We start from the raw sequence: 21,968 nt of genomic DNA on the forward strand, positions 1-21,968 counted from the left end.
AGCATTCCTTTAATTTTCCTTGGATTGTAGTTGGGGAGACCTTGTATAATATTCTCCTAGCCATAAAGGAGTTATTAATTAATACTTTCTTCTTCCAACACTGAATGTCTAAATACTATATAAAATCAGGTATTTATACATATTATAGAAAAATATTTTCTCTTATTTTATCCTCTTGGAAGGAAGACTGTTAGAGAAAGAAGACAAGCACCTAGCAGAGTGCACAGAATAACAGAGTTTGTTTTCTTTTTTTCACAATTCTGAATATATTTATTGTGTTGTTTTTATTTTATTGTTGTTCAAGTACACTTGTCTGCAGTTCCCCCCCATATGCCCCCCACGAGCCAACCCTGCCTCCACTGATTTCACCCCCTTGGTTTTGTCCATGTGTCCTATATAGTTGTTGCTGAAAACCCTTCAACCCCCCCCCCCCCCAATATCTCTTCCTACCTCCCCTCTGGTCACTGTCAGATTGTTCTTAATTTCAATGTCTCTGGTTAGATTTTGCTTGTTTGTTTGTTTTGTTGTTAGGTTACACTTAAAGGTGAGATCATATGGTATTTGTCTTTCACTGCCTGGCTTATTTCACTTAGCATAATGTTCTCCAGATCCATCTATGCTGTTGAAAAGGGTAAGAGCTCCTTCTTACTTTCTGCTGTGTAGTATTCCATCATGTAGACGTACAATAGTTTTTTGATCCGTTCATTTACTGATGGGCACTTAGGTTGCTTCCAGCACTTGGCTATTGTGAATTGTGCTGCTATGCACATTGGGGTGCATAGGTTCTTTTGGGTTGGTGTTTCAGGGTTCGTAGGATATAATACCAGCAGTGGAATTGCCTGGTCAAAAGGTAGTTCCATTTTTAGTTTTCTGAGAAAATGCCATACTGTTTTCCACCGTGCTGCACCAGTCTGCATCTCCACCAACAGTGTACTGGGGTTCCCTTTTCTTCACATACTGTCCAACACTTGTTTGTTGATTTGTTTATGATGGCCATTCTGACTGGTGTGAAGTGATATTACTCTGTGGTTTTAATTTGCATCTCTCTGATGGCTAGCGATGCTGAGCATCTTTTCATATATCTCTGGGCCCTCTGTATGTCCTCCTTGGAGAAGTGTCTGTTCAGATCTTTTGCCCATTTTTTAATTGGGTTGTTTGTCTTTCTGAAGTGGACTCATGTGAGTTCTTTATATATTTTGAATATCAAACCCTTGTCCAGGGCATCATTGGCAAATATGTTTTCCCATACAGTTGGTTCTTTTTTTTTCATTTTAATGCTGTTTTCTCTAGCAATGCAGAAGCTTTTTATTTTGATGGGATCTCATTTGTTTATAATCTCTCCTTTAGGTCCCTTGCTCTAGTAAACATATTGGTGAAAATATTGCTGCGTGGAATATCTGAGATTTTCCTGCCTATGCTTTCCTCTAGGACTTTTATGGTATCACAATTTATATTTAAGTTTTTAATCCACCTTGAATTTATTTTTGTATATGGTGTAAGTTGATGATAGCATTTTATTCTTTTGCATATATCTCTCCAGATCTCCCAACACCATTTGTTGAAGAGGCTATTTTTACTCCATTTTATACTTCTGCCCCGTTTGTCGAATATTAATTGGCCATAGAGACTTGGGTTTATTTCTGGGCTCTCTATTCTGTTCCATTGGTCTATGTGTCTGTTCTTATGCCAGTAGCAGGCTGCTTTGATTACAGCAGCCTTGTAATACAGTTTGATATCAGCTATTGTGATCCCTCCTACTTTGTTCTTCTTTCTCAAAATTGCTTCAGCTATTTGGGGTTGTTTATGGTTCCATATAATTCTTGAAATGTTTGTTCTCTATCTGTAAAATATATCATTGGTACTTTATAGGGATTATGTTGATTGTATAAATTTCTTTGGGTACTATGGACATTTTGATTATGTTAATTCTTCCAATTCATGAACATGGCATGTGCTTCCATTTGTTTGTGTCTTCCTTAATTTCTTTCTTCAGTGTTGTGTAGTTTTCTGAGTACAGGTCTTTTACCTCCTTGGTTAGGTTTATTCCTAGGTACTTTATTTTTCTTGTTGCTATAGCAAATGGGATTTGCTTCCTGATTTGTGCTTCTGATATTTTATTGTTGGTGTACAAAAATGCCTTTGATTTTTGAATATTGACTTTGTATCCTGTTGTTTTGCCAAATTCACTTATTAGGTCAAGAAATTTTTTGGTGGAGTCTGTAGGATTTTTTATGTATGCTATCATGTCATCTGCAAACAATGACAGTTTAGCTTCCTCCTTTCCAATTTGGATGCATTTATTTCATTTTCTTGTCTGATTGCTGTGTCTAGGACTTCCAATATTATGTTAAATAAGAATGGTAAAAGCTGACCTCCTTGTCTTGTTCCTGATCTTAGTGGGAAAGCTTTTAGTTTATGCCCATTGAGTATGATGTTGGCTGTAGGTCTGTCATATATGGCCCTTATTAGGTTAGAGAATGCTCCCTCTATTCCCACTTTGCTGAGTGTTTTAATCATAAATGGGTGCTGTACCTTATCAAATATTTTTCCACATCTATTAATATGATCATGTGATTTTTATCTTTCCTTTTGTTTATGTGATGTATTATGTGTATTGATTTGTGAATATCGTACCATCCTTACATCCCTGGGATGAATCCCACTTGATTTTGATGTATGATCCTGTCGCTGGGTACAGTTTGCCAATGTTTTGTTGAACATTTTAGCACCTTTGTTCACTAGCGATATTGGACTGAAGTTTTCTTTCTTTGTTGTGTCTTTAACTGGTTTTGGTATCAGGGTGATGCTGGCTTCATAAAAAAAGAGTTTGGGAGTCTTCTGTCTTCTTGGATTTTTTGGAATAGTCTGTGAAGGATAGGTGTTAGCTCTTCCTTAAATGGTTTGTAAAATTCTTTTGTGAAACTGTCCCATCCAGGGCTTTTGTGTGTTAGGAGGGCTTTTTACTGCTTCAATTTCATCAGCTGTTATTGGTCTGTTCAGGCTTTCTGCTTTTGCTTCATTCAATTTTGGGAGATTATAGTTTTGTAGAAATTTGTCCATTTCACCTACATTTTCAAATTTCTTGGCATGTAGTTTTTCATAGTACTTACCATCCTTTGTATTTCTGTGGTGTCAGTTGTCATCTCTCCTTTTTCATTTCTGATTGTGTTTATTTGGGTCCTCTCTCTTTTTTTCTTGATGAATCTGTTTAAGGGCTTATTGATTTTGTTTATGTTTTCAAACAAACAGCTCCTGGATTGATTGTGCTTTTATTCTCTATATCATTCAGTTCTTCTCTGATCTTGGTTATTTCCTTCCTTCTACTTGCTCTTGGCTGTCTTTGTTTTTCCTCCAGTTCTTGTAGGTGTAGAGTTAGGTTGTTTATTTGAAATATTTCTATCTTTTTTAGGTAGGTCTGTATCACTATGAAGTACCCTCTCAAGACTGGCTTCACTGTGTCCCATAAATTTTGGATTGTTGTGAATTCATTTTCATTTGTTTCCAAAATCTTTTTTTATTTCTTCCTTGATCTCATTCTTGACCCATTCATTGTTCAATAGCATGCTATTCAATCTCCATGAGTTTAAGTGTTTTTGAGCTTTTTCCTTGAGGTTGGTTTCTAGTTTCAGTCCCTTGTGGTTAGAGAAAATGCTTGATATGATTTCAATTTTCTTGAATTTGTTGAGGCTTGTTTTGTGTCCTATCATATGGTCTATCTTTGAAAATATTCCATGTGCCTTTGAAAAGAATGCGTATTTTTTTCCTTTGGGATGAAAGGTTCTATATATCTATTAAGTCCATTTGATCTAGGACATTGTTCAGTGCCACAATATCGTAATTGATATTTTATTTGGAAGATCTATCCATTTTTGACAGTGGGGTGTTAAAATCCCCTACTATAATTGTGTTGCTATCAATATCTTTCTTGAAGTCCTCCAAAATTTTCCTTCTGTGTTTGGGTGCTCCTATGCTGGGTGCATATATATTTACAATGTTTATGTCTTCTTGATGGATTCTTCCTTGGAGTATTATGAAGTGACCTCTTTTTATGACCCTTGTTGTGAAATCTGTTTTGTCTGATACGAATATTGCTACCCTGGCTTTTTTCCCTGTCCATTAGTTTGGAATATTTTTTTCCAGTCCTTCACCTTCAGTCTGTGTAGGTCTTTTGTAATGAGGTGGGTCTCTTGTAAACAGCATATATGTGGGTCATGATTTCTTATCCATTCAGGTATTCCATGTCTTTTGATTGGAGCATTTAGTCCATTTATGTTTAAGGTTATTATTGATAGGTACTTACTTATTGCCATTTTACTTCCTTTGTACCTGTGTTCCTCTCTCTCTCACTATTTTTCTTCCTTTTCTTAAAGCAGACCTGTTACCATCTGTTGCGATCTGGTTAAGAGGAGGTATATTCTTTGAGTCTTCTGTTGTCTGGGAAACTCTTTATTTTACCTTCCATTTTAATTGAGAGCCTTGCTGTATAGAGTAGTTTTGGTTTGCAGGGCTTTGTTTTTCATTATTTGGAATGCTTCTAGCCATTCCCTTCTGGCTTGGAGTGTTTCCACTGACAAGTCAGGGGCGAGTGTTATTGGGGCTCCCTTGTATGTTATTTCCTCTTTCTCCTTTGCTGCCTTTAAGCTTCTCTCTTTGTCTTGGAATTTTGACATTTTAATTATGATATGTCTTGGAGTGGGCCTCTTTGGGTTCCTCTTAATTAGGACTCTTTGTGTTTCCTGGATTTGTGTGACTTTTTCTCTCAAGTTAGGAAAGTTTTCCATCATTACCTTTTCAAACAGAGTTTCCATCTGTTGCTCTTCTTCTCCTTCTGGTATCCCTACTATAAGGATATTACTATGTTTCATGTTGTCCCACAGTTCCCTTCATTCCTTCTGAGTCTCTTTTCCTTTTCTTGCTCTTTCTGGGTGTTTTTTTTTCTATCTTGTCATACAGCTCACTTATTCAATTCCCTGCTTCATCTAGCCTGGTTTTGATTCCTTCTACTGAATAATACAGGTTCTGATAAAGTGCGATTCTGATGCTGCTGAAGTAGGTTATTACCTGCCCCAATTACAATGTGTTGCTGGGAAAGTCCAAATACTCATTTCATTTCTCACTGAATGTAGTAATGAAATGCTCACAAATTGCACATTTTAATGGTAAATGTGGTAGTTCTCTGTATTCGCTTTCCTAGGAGCTGGTGAATAGCCCAGGGATGTCAGGCCAAAGTATACCACTTCAGTAAGGAAGTCAGTTTTTTTTCTTTGTTTTCTTTTGTTTTTAAAGACTTTATTTATTTAATTTTTTTAGAGAGGGAAGGGAAGGAGAAAGAGAGAGAGAGAGAGAAACATCAATGTGCAGTTGCTCGGGGTCATGGCCTGCAACACAGGCATGTACCCTGACTGGGAATCGAACCTGCGACACATTGGTTCGCAGCCCGTGCTCAATCCACTGAGCTATGCCAGCCAGGGCAGGAAGTCAGTTTTGAAGTGTTCTGTAAATTTCTGTATATTTGCTTGATTTTTCTGTTAAAGATCATGAGTGGTACTCAAGGAAGATAAAACATTTTAGAAAAACAAGATCGCCATCTTGTGGAGTATTTGAGCAGCATTTATTCTTTTATTTTAATACATGTGCTGTCATTTACACTGTAATTCTATGCAGCAGAAGGAAAGAAGGAGCTCCTAACCTTTGTGACAGCATATGGAACTGGAGAGCAATACACTAAGTGAAATAAGCCAGGTGGTGAAAGATGAATACCATATGATCTCACCTTTAACAGGAACCTAATCAACAAAACAAGCAAGCAAAATATAACCAAAGACATTGAAATTGAGAACAGGCTGATGGTGACCAGAGAGGAGAGAGGAGAGGATTATAGGGGAAAAGGAACATTTATAAAGTATGCATAGACAATAACAAGGGAGGGGGGTGGAAATAAGGGAGGGAGGTGGGGAGGGCTGGGTTGGTGGGGAGGGGTGGTGAGAAAAGTCAGAAAACTGTACTTGAACAACAATAAAAAATGTTAAAAAATAAAATAATAAAAATGTCATAAAAAAATACATGTGCTTCCAAAATGAGCACTAGTTCTTTTAATTTATATAAACTGTTGTGCTATTACCATTGAGTTGTAGGATTCTCTCAATTTTTCTCAATATGGGCTTTCTCACTGCATCTCATCTTTTTATTTCATTTATTCTATGGTATTGATGTGGTATTGGTTTCAATTTACATACGTGCTTTTGCGGACATGCAATCTCCATCAAATAAAACTTAATACATTGTCTGTCATGTGCTGCTTTTGTCTATTTGTCTCCTAATTTTCACAATTTGCATCAAACTCTGATTTTGCAGGTTGCCTGTACTTCCATGGAGAATACCAGGACATTTCTTTTAAAATCCACTTAACCACTATAATTTAGAGGAGAGGACATAGAATATGGAGTTGAACAAAGGTCAGGCATGCCTCCTTGTGAGCATGAAACTTCTCTCTCCAGTTGCCTGGATTTTGGCTAATCTGCTCAGCACGTGTACATTACACATTGGTTCTGCTCTTCTTCCATACAATGTTGGCGGAGAGCTTGAAACCTGGAGAGAGGTTTCACACCATTAGAAGGATTCAGGGTACTAGTATCCACAGTAGGTCTTTCTTCTGGTCTCCCTGATTATCATCACATGGGCAGAGGTGAGGAATGGCAGGAATATGGGACATCTTGGGGCTTAGAAAAGTAAGAACTAGCCCTCAAAGTGCTGGAAGCAGAGTGTCTAGCTGGCTGCTCTTGCAATAGAATAAAATGCTCAGTTACTTTGACTCCATCTTGTTCAAACATGCTTTGTTCCTATGGCCTTTTGGTTAATAGCATCTACTTAGTCTTGCATGCAGCATTAGAGGAATTCCTCTTGCACAGTTTTACAAAAACAGCCCCTTACCAGAAAATTGCCCCTTCTAAGGAAATAAGAAAAGTATGTGCTGTTTAACCTCTTGACCAGGCTCACATCAACAGACTAAAAACAAAGCCTCCTTGAACCCTTGATGGCACCCAGATATCTGTCATAGTTACCTCTTGCCCCTCCCATTTCCCCCTTCCCTTGATATAAGAGAAGCCTGAATTCTGTACTTTCTTAATATGGTTCTTTATGATGCTAGTTCCCCATCTTCTAGGTTTGTGGCCTTTCCAAATAAAGTTGCTTTTCTTGCCCCAACACCCTGTTACTTGATTTATTGGCTGTCATGGGGTGAGCAGTAGGAGCTTAATTCAGTTACACTTTCTGATTACCCAAATCCATCTCTTGGCTCCAAATAAAAGTCTAAACTGTGCTGTAGTAAAAGGAGGGAAAATAAAACATACAAGTCAAATCAAAGTCTTTTACATAGCTGTTAATTTATTGAATGCTCTCAAATGTATTGGTAAAAAAAAAAGTTCCATATATAGAATTCTTGGAGCAACTTGCTCAGCAGTATCCTTCTCTGAGTCAGGCAGCCAACTTCCTGAAAGTTCTCCTGAAACTTACTTGTGACTCTCTGGTGCTGAGTAAGAGTTTGCCCTGCACAACCCTGAACATCCCTAAACTGGTCTTAGCCTACAGCAGTTCAATATAGGGAGGATGAATCTGCTGTGTGTCTGTCCTGCACCTGCACATTCTTCTGGGAGAAGTAACCTTCCTCTTTTAGAAAAGGATCCTTTTCTGCCATATCCAACTATGCAGGGTCATGGAAACTGCCATGACCTGACCCTTCTGATCACACTTGATTGGACTGGGATAAAAAGTGATCCAGATGGCCAAACAATCAGCACCTTTCATAAGAGTTTTGATTTTTTTTTAATGTTTTCATTTCTCTTGAAGTATAACTAGGAGTATAACTAGGGGTATATAACTAGGAGTGGAATTGCTAGGTCATATGATAATTCCACATTTAACATTTTATGGGATCATCAAACTCCTCCAAAGCAGCTCTACTATTTTACATTCCCACCAGCAATGTAATGATGCTTCCGAGTTCTCCACATCCTCATCAACACTCACCCTTTTTAATTTTAGCCATCCTAGTAGGAGTGAAGTAGTGGTACCTTACTGTGATTTTATGTTTTTTAAAGTATATTTTATTGATTATGCTATTACAGTTGTTGCATTTTTTTCTCCCTTTTCTCCTCCTCTGTCCTGTACCCGCCTTCCCTCCAGCATTCCCATACCTTAATTCATGTCCATGGGCCATACTTATAAGTTCTTTGGCTTCTCCATTTTCTATACTATTCTTAACATCCCTCTGTCTATTTTCTACCTACCAATTATGCTTCTTATTCTCTGTACCTTTCCCCCCATTCGTACCCCTCCCCGAGCTTGCTGATAACCCTCCATGTGATCTCCATTTCTGTGATTCTGTTCCTGTTCTAGTTGTTTCCTTCGTTTTCATTTTTGGTTCAGTTATCGATAATTGTGAACTTGTCATTTTACTGCTAGTAGTTTTGATCTTCTATTTCTTAGATAAGTCCCTTTAACATTTCAGCTGATAGTCTTATGGGAATTCCTCTGTAGGTAACTCTTTTCTTTCTGTTGCTGCTTTTAAGATTCTTTCCTTAGCTTTAATATTGGGTAATTTAATTATGATATGTCTTGGTGTGTTTCTCTTTGGGTTCAACTTGTTTGGGACTCTCTGAGCTTCCCGGACTTGTGTTTCTATTTCCTTCATCAAATAGGGGATATTTTCTTTCATTATTTTTTTCAAGTTGCTCTTATTATTTGCTCTTCCTCTTCTCCTTCTGGCACCCCTATAATTTGGATGTTGGAATGTTTAAAGTTGTCCCAGAACTTCCTAAGCCTCTCCTCATTTTTCGGAATTCTTGTTTCTTCATTCTGTTCCAGCTGCATGTTTATTTCTTCCTTTTGTTCCAAATCATTGATTTGAGTCCCTGTTTCCTTCCCTTCATTGTTGGTTCTGTGTATATTTTTCTTTATTTCACTTTGTATAGTCTTCATTTCTTCCTTTATTTTGCGACCATACTCAATCATTTCTGTGAGCATCCTGATTACCAGTGTTTTGAGCTCTGCATTTGATAGGTAGGCTATCTCCTTGTTGCTTAGTTCTTTTTCTGGAGTTTTGACCTGGTGTTTTGTTTTTTTTTTTCCATTTTGGCCATATGTCTTTGTCTTGGTACACCTGTTACTTTGCAAGGGGCAGAGCCTTAGGTATTCACCAGGGTAACACTTCACTTTGTTGTGGTGCTGTATGTGGAGGAGGGGTCAGAGAGGGAACAATGCTGTTTGCTCGGCTCTCTGCTGGCTTACAGTCACTTTCCCCATTACCCACAAGTGACTGCGCTCTTCTGGTGTTGATTCCTAGGTGGGTGGGCTTGTGTACATTCTAGGATCTTATGGGCCCCTCCAATGAACTTTTCTGTGATACTGGCAATTTCTCCCGCTGCTGCAACCCCCACAGCTTTTTACAGCCAGAGATTTTGAAGCTTTCTTTCCCAGTGATGGAACCCTGGGTTTTGCTGTCTGTCTCCCTCATCAGTTATTCCTCCTAGTTTATCCACATGTGAATGGGACCACCTAGTCTGCCTGCTGCAACCATGCTGGGTGTCCTCACCACCCTCACTGCCTGTCTCCACCCATCCTACCAGTCTCAATGAATGTTTCTTCTTTAGCTTCTTGGTTTTGGAATTCATATAGTTAATTTTATGTCAGTTCTGGTTGTTTTTTGTTTTAAATTGGTTGTTATCCTTCTTTTTGTTGAGCAAGGAAGTTAAGCATATTTACCAATGCCTCCATCTTGGTCAGGAGTTTTGAACTTCAAAGAGAGCACAGTTAATCCTTTTTCGGTACATGTGCAAGTTTTTAAAAAATATATTTTATTGATTATGCTATTACAGTTGTCCCATTACCCCCCTTCATTCCCCTCCACCCTGCATACCCTCTCCCATCCACATTCTCCCCTTTAGTTCATGTCCATGTGTCATAAGTTCTTTAGCTTCTACATTTCCCATACTATTCTTGCCCTTCCCCTATTTTCTACCTACCATCTATGCTACTTCTTCTCTGTACCTTGCCCTCCTCCCTCCTCCTCCCACTCCCCTGTTGCTAACCCTCCATGTGATCTCCATTTCTGTGGTTCTGTTCCTGTTCTAGTTGTTTGCTTAGTTTCTTTTTTGTTTGTTTTTGTTTTAGGTGTGGTTGTTAATAATTGCGAGTTTGCTGTCATTTTACTATACATGATTTTTATGTTCTTTATCTTAGATAAGTTCCTTTAACATTTCATAAAATAAGGGCTTGGTGATGATGAACTCCTTTAACTTGACCTTATCTGAGAAGCACTTGATCTGCCCTTCCATTCTAAATGAAAGCTTTGCTGGATAGAGCAATCTTGGATGTAGGTTCTTGCCTTTCATGACTTGGAATACTTCTTTCTAGCCCCTTCTTGCCTGCAAGGTCTCTTTTGAGAAATCAGCTGACAGTCTGATGGGAACTCCTTTGTAGGTTACTGTCCCCTTATTTCTTGCTGCTTCTAGGATCCTCTCCTTCATTTTTATCTTGGCTAATGTAATTATGATGTGCTTTGGTGTGTTCCTTCTTGGGTCCAACTTCTTTGGGACTCTCTGAGCTTCCTGGATTTCCTGGAAGTCTATTTCCTTTGGCAGATTGTGGAAGTTTTCCTTTATTATTTGTTCAAATAAGTTTTCCATGTGTTGCTCTTCCTCTTCTCCTTCTGGTACCCCTATAATTCAGATGTTGGAACATTTAAAGATGTCCTGGAGGTTCCTCAGCCTCTCCTTATTTTTTTCTGAATTCTTATGGTTGTATATTTTGAATTCTTTTCTGGTTGTATGTTTTTTTCTTCCTTCTGGTCCACTCCATTGATGTGAGACCCAGCTTTCATTCCATCACTATTGGTTCTCTGTGCATTTTTCTTCATTTCACTCATTGTAGCCTTCACTTTTCCATCTGATTTGCAACCAAAATCAATCAATTTTGTGAGCATCCTGATCACCAGTGCTTGGAACTGTGCATCTGATAGGTTGGCTATCTCTCAGTTGCTTAAAAGTACTAGTTCTAAGGCTTTTATTTGTTCTTCTGTTTGAGCCATCTTTTTTTTCCTTTGGTCTGGTCAAGCCTGTTATGTATGAGGGGTGTAACCTTAGGTGTTCACCAGTGTGGGGCAACCCAGTCACTGGGTTGTGATGCTATATGTGGGGGGCGGGGTCCGAGAGGGAACAATGGCGCTTGCTCCACCCTCTGTCAGACCTCAGCCCCTTCTGCCACTTCCCCCAAGCAAAGTGGGCCTCTCTGGTGCTAATTCCCTTGTGGGTGGGCTTGTGTACCCCCTGGGACTTTCCAACGACCTCTCCCGTGAGGCTGGGAGTCTTTCCCTGTGCCTCAAACCCCACAGGTGTTTTCAATCAGTGCCCCAAGGCTCTATTTCCCAGTGCTGGGATCCTGGGTTGTGCCTTGCTACACAATTGCTGCTTTGCTGGGTCTGCTGGTTGCCACCCTTTGGCCGGGGTCTGTCAGCTGCCGCTTGCGCACCCAGGGCCCGCCCACTGCGGTCTAGCGCGTCCCGGATGCCTTACGCGCCTGGTCCCAATGCTCTCTGCTCTCTGCCCTGCAACCTGTGCCCCGCTGCCTGACTCCAACCCTCCTACTGGTCTGGATGAACATGTCTATTTTAACTCCTTGGTTGTCTGACTTCCATACAGTTCAATTTTCTGTCAGTTCTGGTTGTTATTCTGTTTCTAAATTGTTGTTGTCCCTATCTTGGTTGTGTGAGGAGGCAGAGTGTGTTTACCTATGCCTCCCTCTTGGCCAGAAGTTGCAAGATTTTAAGTACTTCTTTGGAGTTTTCCTAAGTCCCAAGTGCTACTCTGACCCTCCCAGGGTTTAAATATGTGACACACCTTTATGTTCTTCTAATAAATTCTTTTGTCTAAACTATTTGAGAATGGCTTTCTATTGCTTATGTCCAATAGTCCTAATGAATACATGTAGGAAAGTCCATGTGAAGGTCACAGTATGGTCAGGAAAGGTAGGCTGGGCCAGAGTATTCCTTCCCTGGAAACAGATGATATGGAACTAGACTATCAGAAGACTGCTTGCCCTAAATGGTGTGGCTTGGCAGGTGTGGCATTGTTTTGCAAAATGAAAGGTTGCCGGTTCTAGGGCACATGCCTGGGTTTCAGCAGGTCTGCTGTTGGGGGTGCAGTTGGTGGCACACGGGAGGCAACCAATTACTGTTTCTCTGACACATTGATTTTTGCTTCCTCTTTTTATCTCTTCCTCTCTAATAATAAATACATATTTTTAAAAAGGAAGAAGATTGCTTGGTGAGCAGAAAATCACAACAAAGGGAATTAACAACCATATGATTAGAATAGGGGTGTCAAACTCATTTTCAATGGGGTCCACATCAGCCTCGCAGTTGCCTTCAAAGGGTCGAATATAATTTCAACTCCTTTAAAGTTAAGGAGTAGTTATATTTATAAAATCCTAAAATTATATTGGTGGGAGAGCAGACTGGTGCAGCCACTGTGGAAAACAGTATGGCATTCCCTCAGAAAACTAAAAATGAAACTGCCTTTTAACCCAGCAATTCCACTGCTGGGATTATACCCTAAGAATCCTGAAACACCAATTCAAAAGAACTTATGTACCCTAATGGTCATAGCAGCACAATTTACAGTAGCCAAGTGTTGGAAGCGACCTAAGTACCCATCATAAATGAGTGGATCAAAAAACTGTGGTACATTTACACAATGGAATACTATGCAGCAGAAAGAAGGAGTTCCTACCCTTCCTGTCAGTATGGATGGATCTGGAGAGCATTATGCTAGGTGAAATAAGTCAGGCAGTGAAAGACAAATACCATATGATCTCACCTTTAAGTAGAACCTAATCAACAAAACAAGCAAGCAAAATCTAACCAGATACATTGAAATTAAGAACAATCTGACAGTAACCAGAGGGGAGGTGTGAGGGGTTAATGGGGAGTAGCAGGAATGTTTGTCAGGAAGATGTATAAAGTACACATCGACAAAACCAAAGTGGGGTAGGATCGAGGGTGGTAGGTGGGGACAGCTGGTGTGGGGAGGAGTTGTGGGGGGAAAATGGAGACAACCGTACTTTAACAACAATAAAGAGAAAAAAGTTCTCATCAGGAAAAAAATTGTAAACATGTGAGGTGATGGATTTTAAACTTAATGTAGTAATTTCACAATATATACTTATATTAAATTATCATGTTGTACACCTTAAAAAAAAAGAAAAATGCCTGGCTTTCATGGAAGGGAAATCCTAGTAAGATTCTCTCTTATATAATAACCCAATTAAAATATATATACTGTTGTGAACCTCGACAAAGAAGACATCTAAGATGGACTCCTGCTGACTAACTGGGCTTAAATTTCAAAGAACAGAGCCAGCAACTGTTTCTACACAGAGGCCTCTCATGTAAAATGCGCTTCAGGGAGAAGCCTGCACTGAACTACCCACCTCTGCACTCGACTGCCTGCCTGAGCTGTTACTGCCATCTGAGCAAACCCTTTTAAAGATCCTGGAATCATATTTTAGCCAATAGGATTGAGATGGAGCTGCAAAACTCCAACCAACTAGTTTGGCTCTATTTTGACCAATCGGGACCTGCCTTTAGATGAATCAAACTGTGAGGATTTGGAGTCATTTTTTGCATTATGATAGAACAATTGGGGACCAGGAGCAGGGACTTATGTCTATAAAAGCCAACTCCCCTCTGGCTTGGAAAACACTTTCTCTTTCCACTGGAGATTGAAAAATACGTCTCTCTGGCTGAGCTGAAACACCAAAGATGTCTCACTAGAGCAGAGTGGAGTGGACCAGCATAGGCCAGAGCAGGCTGACATAGAATGGAGCAGAACAGAGCAGAGTGCAGTAGCACAGGGCAGAGCTGAGCAGAGCTCTCTAGCCAGAAAGGGGCCTGGCCCCTGGGTTTCCTCACAGCTGTGCTATATCACAATTGAGCTGTTTTGCACTGAATAAAGTTTCCTTCTCTGAACTCTGAAATTGGAGATTCTACTTGGCATTAAAGTAGCACCAATGACCATTGGTTGACACTGTTATGTATACCAAATCTAATAGCCTCTTCTACATCTATTTTATTTTTACAGGGTTGGACACCCTCACTTTGAAACTTGATCCTGCTCTTGGATGTAAATATACCAAGAGATAGAATAAAAGTTGCGGTTCAGACCTTGCAACTAGTTTGTGAAATTAGTTGGTCAATGACATTTTTAGAAGTCTTTTTACAAAAATTGATATGAAGGCATATGTTCTTTTGAGCATTATAGATTTGTTTTTAATATTTAGCTTTATAGACCATTTAGAGTTCATTTTGTAATATGATGTAAGCTCAGTTATCTTTCTCTATAGTGCATCAATTTTACGAATATAACAAACATTCTATTCTTTTCATTGATTAAAAAAATTAAATTGACCTGGCTGGCATAGCTCAGTGGACTGAACTCGGGCTGCGAACCAAAGTGTCGCAGGTTCGATTCCCAGTCAGGGTACATGCCTGGGTTGCAGGCCATGACCCCCAGCAACTGCACATTGATGTTTCTCTCTCTCTCTCCCTCCCTTCCCTCTCTAAAAATAAAATGAATAAAATCTAAAAAAAAAACTTAAATTGACATTAGAGCAGGAAAGAAACATCAAATTGTTGTTCCACTTCTTTATGCATTCATTGGTTGATTTTTGTATGTGCCTTGACCTGGAATCAAACCTGCAACCTTGAAGTATCAGGACGATGCTCTAACCAACTGAACTACTGTGACAGGGCTATCATTTACGTTTTTCTTTTTCATTGTATTTTTTCCATTACAATTTATCTCCTTTATACTCTCTTCCACCTCCACCACACCCTGCAACCACCGATTTTTTTATGCCAGTTCAACTACAGACCAAATTCTCATATATAAAAGGATTTGTGGAATACATTCTATTTGTCTATTTGTTTCTGTGTTAATGCTATACTCTTAATTAACATACCATTGTAGTGCCTTATTTAATACAATAGTTTTTTAAAAATTTCTTAGTTATTTGTGAATTGTTGACCTTTAATATATATTTTTAGAATCAGTTTTTCAAATTCCACAGTAAAATCTTGCTAGAATTTTTACTGGCAATATTGAATAGTTTCTACATTTACATTAATTTGGAGACACAGAATGGCATTTTGTTCCACTTAGTTTGGTCTTCTTTAAAGTTTTTTAATAAAGCTTTAAAGGCTATATATATATATATATATATATATATATTTATATTTATATTTATATTTATATTTATATTTATATGCATACATACCATGTTAGGGGGTGGTAAAGTTCTATGAAGAATAACAAAATAGAGTAAGATGATGAGAGTGACTAGAGATCACAAGAGGATGGGATTGGTCTGTGATGGTCTCTTTAAGAAAGGTAACTGAGCAGAGAGCTGGATTACATGGAAGAATGAGTCCTATGGAAGACCCATGGTCACATCATTAAAGGTCAAGTGAATGGCAAGGGCAAACTTCTTGAGGTTGGGAAGTCAGATGCAGTTGCAGACCTCGAGACCATGTTAAGGCTTCATATTTGAAAGTTATGGGAAGCCTTTGAAAGTAAACTAAATTTTTAACTTTTGTAGTGGTTGCCCTAGAATTTGCAATGTACATTTACAACAATACTGGGATGAACATCTTTGTACATACCCTCATGTAGATTTGTGCTTATTTGGGGGCATATATTGCAGAGTGAGTTTCTGAGTCACAGGGTGAACGTGGACCTAATTTCACTAAAGACGGCCAGACTGTTTGCTAACCAGCAGTGCATGACAGATTCCATCTCTGTCTACTTGAACATTCAGTATCATCAAATTTCTACTTTTTGCCAGTTTGTTACACAAAGATTGGCATCATTTAAATTTGCATTTCTTTGGTTACTAGTGAGCAAATGTTTTCTTTAGCTACTTAGATCCATCTCCTCCTCACTCACTACCTCATTTTCCCTTGGTGAATTACAAATTCCCTGTTAACTGCTTAGTTTTCTGATTTTACTTGCTTTATTTTCATGTATATCCTAGATGGCACTGACTTTAGGAAGTATTTTAGAAATATATAGGGACTTTTTTTGATCTTCTAGTATAGGACCAAACATACACATACTGATTACATGCTACTTTATTATAACATATTTAATTTATAAGTTAATGCTTTAGGTTATTTTTAAAAATGTGTGTAAAGCTATGAATTTCATTTCAAAAGTAAAAATGACAATGTAAAATATTTCTTTAAAAATACTGTAGGTGGAGGGGAGAATATTGAATTTCACATGGTTGGCTTTTGACATTTCTAAAATACTTTTTTCTTAACCTATCACCCACTGGTTAACCTCACCTATATTATACATTTAAAATTTTTATTTATTTTTAAGTACATTTTTATTATGCTATTACAGTTGTCCCATTTTTTTCTCCCCTTTATTTCCCTCTGCTCTCAGCTGGCTTTTAGTCACTTCCTCCACTACCCACAAGCAAATTGGGCCCTTCTGATGCCGATTCCTGGGTGACTGGGTTTGTGTATGTTCTAGGGCTCTGTGGGTCTCTCCAATGAACCTTCCTGTGAGGCTGGGAATTTCTCTTGCTGCCTCATCCCCCATAGGTTTTTTTCAGTCAGAGGTTTTGAGGCTTTATTTCCCCTTGCTGGAACCCTGGGTTGCATGGTCTGTCTTGTTCCCCAGTTGTTCCTCCTGATTTATCTGCTCACAAATGTGGGACCACTCTGCCAGCAGCTGCCTCGCCTGCCCTGGTCCTCCAGCCACTGCCATGAGTCCTCTCTGCTCCTGCTGCCCATCTCCACCCCTCCTACCAGTCTGGATGAATGTTTCATCTTTAACTTCTTGGTTGTTGGACTTCCATGCAGTTTGATTTTCTGGCAGTTCTGGTTATTTTTTTGTTTTTAAATTTGTTGTTGTCCTTCTCTTGGTTGTTTGAGGAGGCACACTGTGTCTACCTATGCCTCCATCTTGGCGGGAAGTCTTACACACTTTTAAAAAATAGCTTCATTAAGATGTATTTCATACACCATATAGTTTGCCCATATAAAGGGTACAAAAATTGTTATAGATATACAAATACATATATTTATATAAATATATATAATATATACAAATATATATAAAAACATATTTAAACCCAATAAATCCCAAGAGATCCTGATCTTGTGATCACGATTCTTCCAATTACAATAGTTTTTAAGAATATGAACTAATTAGGCTGGCAAGGGATGAGAGTATTATTCACATTTAAAAACAATGTGGTTTTCAAATAACAAAATAAAATGAAACACACCTCAGTAATTTTTGCATTTTTGTAAATACTTTATTCTGTTTGTAGGCCAATTTTGAAATTTACATGTTATTTTAAAGACAACTAATATACTGCTCACTGAAATGAAATGTACAAGAAGTTTAGGTGATATAAGATACACATGAGAAAACCTTAAATGTTAACTTAATTTGCTCTTCTAGGAACATCAGGATTTATAGAATTGATACTGGCCTTTATATCAATTACTTGTTTCTATAAGTTATTATGGATCCTTCCAGAGAGCATATTGTGCTATTGTATCTAAGAAATTAGTTAGGTTTTTCACTGGATCATAGTACAAAGCATTACTTTATTCCTAGGCCTTCTCACAGGATCCAGGATCTGTTTTCATAAAAGTGCACTTTCTTTTTACTAAGTTTGTTCATGAAATCTTGTTAAGAAATTACTGAAGCAGAAAGTAATACAAGGCATCTTTGTATTACAAAGGAAATCAGTGAAGACTTAAGAAGATAAACATCTGGTAGTTTAAAAAAATCTCAAATTCTGACATTTGGAGCAATATTCCCACATGATGTTTTCCTAAAAAAGACCTTTTCCAGCTTTTTTCCAGACTTCTTTTACTCCTCTGATGCTTTCTTTTTTCACACATTTCCAGTATTCTTGAATACTTTGTTGTTGTGTTACCTGTTAACCAAAAGTAAAACTTAAGGGGCTATTTTATTGAAGGCTAAACATGATTTCATGTGTGCATTGTTACTGTTTATTTCCCACACTCCTCCAAAACATATTTGAGGTGGATTATGTTGTAAAGGTGATTACAACAGAACTGTACAATAAGGGTAAAAGATAAAAGTGAATGTGATGTAAGATAAAAGTGAATGTGATGTAAGAATATCCACAGGGTAACCAAGGAATGGATACGTGATTGGAGATTCCTTCCTCATAAGAATAGGAAGACTTTGGTTGATCTTCTTTTACATATTGGCTTTAAAATATAATTATTTGATAATTTTTCCTTTTATAATATATGTGGAATAAAAATAAGCCTAACAGTTTGATTTAACCTTAGATAAAATTAAAAAGAAACTACAAGTCACAATATATATGAAGGGAAACCTTAAGAATATAATTAATTTAAGTGCTGAGTTAGAAAGTATTGTGTGGTTATTATTTCTCTCAACTAATCAAGAAAGTGGAAGTTCGACAAAACTGCGACTCTGGTGAGCACAGAGGCACAGCATTGCTGGAAACCTGCCACACTGAAGCAGAGTCTACTTCAGGTTGTGTGTATGTCCGTTTCCTACTGTTGATTTTCAGGTCTTCTCTTTAACGCTTTCTGAGAAATGGTAGAGGCTCTAGGTATATTAAACTGTTAACTGCAAAGGCTGGTTTAATTTCCAGTAATATGATTATTAACTATGGGGTGTTGGATGACTACAAAGCTTGTAAGACATGTTTGTTAGTGGAAATCATATTTGTTCATTTTCTGTAAGTAATATTTGTAGCAGGACGTGAATGTGCTTCTCTAAGTTATAAATAGATTTATTTTTGTAAACTCACCGTATTTTCTCTCTCTCATCCTCCGTTCTAACTCAACTGCCTACTTACTACGTGGTCCTGTCCAGACCCAGGTTTCCAACCTGCACACTACCTTCCTGACAGGGCTTCTAGCAGATTCTCATCTAAAATAAATTTTGGGTTTGATCTGTCCCAGTTATAGGCCAATATATGAATTTGAGTGAATAATGGTAATAGCTAACACCAATTGCAAGTGTCTCAACCACTATACTATTTTACACTTAATTCTCATAATAATTCTTTCTGGTAGATCCTATTAGTTTCCTCATTGTATAGAAGAGAAATCTGAGACTCAGAAAAATTAAGTGGCTTTGTAAGATTTGGTAGTTAACAGGTGATAGAGCTGGGATTTCAAACTAGGTGTGTTTGCCCTGACTGGTGTGGCTTGGTTGGGCGACGTCCTGCAGAGCAAAAAGTCACTGGTTTGGTCCCCAGTTAAGGCACATACGAGAAACAACCATTAATGTTTCTCACACTGATTTTTCTCTCCCTCTCTTTCGCCATCCCTTCCCTTTCCTCTAAAAATAAAGAAATAACATCTTAAAAAAAGAAACTAGGTGTGCCTAACTGCAAAGCCCAAAGTAAATTCTATGCTATGATTTCTGAGTAATGGTTTCTGATTAGATTCGTATTAAAAAAATGCAAAGAAAAATGTTAGATCACATCTGCAGGGGTATCTCTTTATACATTATGAAAACTCTACTTAAGATGACACATTTCCTCCAATTCTAGGTTTAACACCATTTAATTACATGTAAACATGTTATTTAAAAACTCAAAGTCTGTTACCCATAAACCTCGATGCATCCTGTTTTTTAACACTCCAAGGAACTCTCCATGACTAAGACATTCATCGCCATCTAAATCAAAGATCTTGAAGACAGTGTCCAAAATGTTGTTTGAGAGCTCCTGTCCTGTAGCTACTTTCACAGCTCTCTTAAACTCTGCTAAAAAAGAAAACACAAACCAACTCACCCACCATGTGAAACAGTCTAAGTAAAATTAATCTAATTTTTCATAATTTGAGAATTAAAAATAAATCTAACTATTAACTATATGGGCAGTAAAACAGAAACAAAAACATATATAAAAATATATTCATATATAAATGTAGCTGACAAGTGGTACGAAAGTACTGTATTTGCCGTGCATAATGCGCTCCTATGAATAATGCAAACCCACATTTTTGTGCTCATTATTCATAGGCTCATTATACCCATGTATAATGTGTATCTTCATTATTCCCTCAAAAGTTTGGGCAAAAAAGTGCACATTACACATGGCAAAATATGGTTAACTGCAAGTGGCTATTTTAATTTAACCAATGTTTCAAACACAAGTATTTAAACATTTCCTTTTCCCTCTCAGGGAAAAGTAAGAAAGTAAAAGCAAGCAGAGTAATTGTGAGTAAATGTAAGTATTGTGCTGTAAATCTGGAATAACCTTGATTAATTAAGTAAAGGCCAGTCCACTGTTTTTACTGCTAACTGGCACCTTGGTTGGTATCTAGTTTAAGAGATAATAAAAATTAAATGATGCACTGAACTTACCTAGTTTGACAGGGCGATGAGCTAAATTAAACATCTGCATGGCAATAGCAAAGTCTTCCAAGTGGGTTGTAAAATAACAAAATGACTTGAACTCATCCAGACTAATACTCTAATAAAACAAAAGGGAGTTTTTATTACAATTTTGTAGTTACTTTAAATAATGTTATGAAATAAGTGTGAGTCCTCTTTTCTATCATAAAGCTTATGAATTACTACCTTTCCAAGTAAGTCTATTAAAAAGTTTGAGATGCAGAATAACAAAATTATAGATTTTAGAGATTAGAATGAACCCTAAGAGATAAATGTTTTTTGTTTTTTTTTATTACCAGGGCACTGGGTGTGATTGCAGACTGTATAGTGTGTGAACGGAGTTGTGCAATGCAAGACTTGGGATTGTCCTGTGTTATGGACTGATTCTGTCTTTTCAATATTCATGTGTTGAATAACCCCCAATGTGACTTGATTTTGAGAAGGGAGGTCTAATTCGATAGGGCTGCTGTCCTGATAAAAGACACCAGACTGCTCTCATTCTGTATGTGGGGAGGAGAGGCTTCAGTGGACACCAAACTTGCCAGCACCCTGATCTTTGACTCCCACTTGCCAAAATTGTGAGAAAATTAGTTTGTGGTTTAAGCCACCCAGTCTGTGGTATTAATGGCAGCTTGAGAATACTAATATATACTGTTAAGTGGCCTACCTCCTAGCTTTTCTTAATTTTATCAGTGGACATAGCACTGAGTTTTGGAGTTAGATGGACCTATGTTGAAATTCCTGTTGTGCCATGTATTATGGCATTATATATTTAATAGGGTAAAATGTCAGACACTTCATAGTTCTTGATTTTTTAAGACCCCATTATAAATTAGGGGGTCTTAAATCACGTTACATGTGATCCCAATGTTTCCCCCCATTTTGTTAATTTTTAATTTTGACTTTGATTATAATTTTGGGGAGGATGAGGGTAGTCCATACACTTTTAATTTTAGGTAGTAATTTCATAAATTTTTTTCTTTAAAGCTTCTGGGTTTGCTTAGAAAGACAGGTATACCCCGCTCTAAGATGACTGTTTCCAAGTTTTCTTCTATTCTTACTCAGTTTCCTTTTTCTCTTTAACATTTAATTCTTTGATCCATCTGGAATTTACTTTAAAGTAATGAGTGAAGTAGAGGCTTAACCTTTATTTTCTTTCTCAGATGGCCAGTGAATTGTACTAATGCCATTTAATAATTCTTCTTTACCCAACTAATTTGTAATAATAGCTTACATATACTAAATTTTGTATGTGTATTTGGGTCTATCTCTGGACTTTATATTCTAGTCAACTGATAATGTCTATCAAAATCATTGTAACTGATTTAATTACAAATAGTTGATGATATATTTTAGTATCTTTGCATTTTCTCTTAAAGACCACTTTTTTAGAGTAGTTTTAGGTTGACAGTAAAACTGAGGAAATCATACTTCCCTGCCTCCTCAGACTTTCTTTTCATATAAAACTTCATGGCATTTTTT

General features: G+C 37.6%; 1 protein-coding gene across 2 annotated transcripts in view; it reads right to left on the reverse strand.

Moving 5' to 3' along the window:
• Positions 1–17,357: 17,357 nt before the first annotated feature.
• MICU2 (mitochondrial calcium uptake 2) overlaps positions 17,358–21,968 on the reverse strand; it is a 105,029-nt gene continuing 100,418 nt past the window's right edge. The window contains exons 10-12 of one of the 2 annotated variants that reach the window (XM_045844869.1): positions 20,457–20,565; positions 19,696–19,850; positions 17,358–18,012 (exon numbers count right to left, since the gene is read on the reverse strand). In XM_045844869.1, coding sequence (XP_045700825.1) covers positions 17,908–18,012; positions 19,696–19,850; positions 20,457–20,565 — 369 coding nt within the window. In that variant the 3' untranslated portion in view covers positions 17,358–17,907. Of the gene's footprint in view, positions 18,013–19,695; positions 19,854–20,456; positions 20,566–21,968 lie in introns of both variants that reach the window. The other variant, XM_045844868.1, reaches the window with a different exon arrangement.

Source organism: Phyllostomus hastatus, unplaced genomic scaffold, assembly GCF_019186645.2.
Source record: "Phyllostomus hastatus isolate PE091 unplaced genomic scaffold, TTU_PhHast_1.1 phas_contig_41, whole genome shotgun sequence".
NCBI lineage: Eukaryota > Metazoa > Chordata > Mammalia > Chiroptera > Phyllostomidae > Phyllostomus > Phyllostomus hastatus.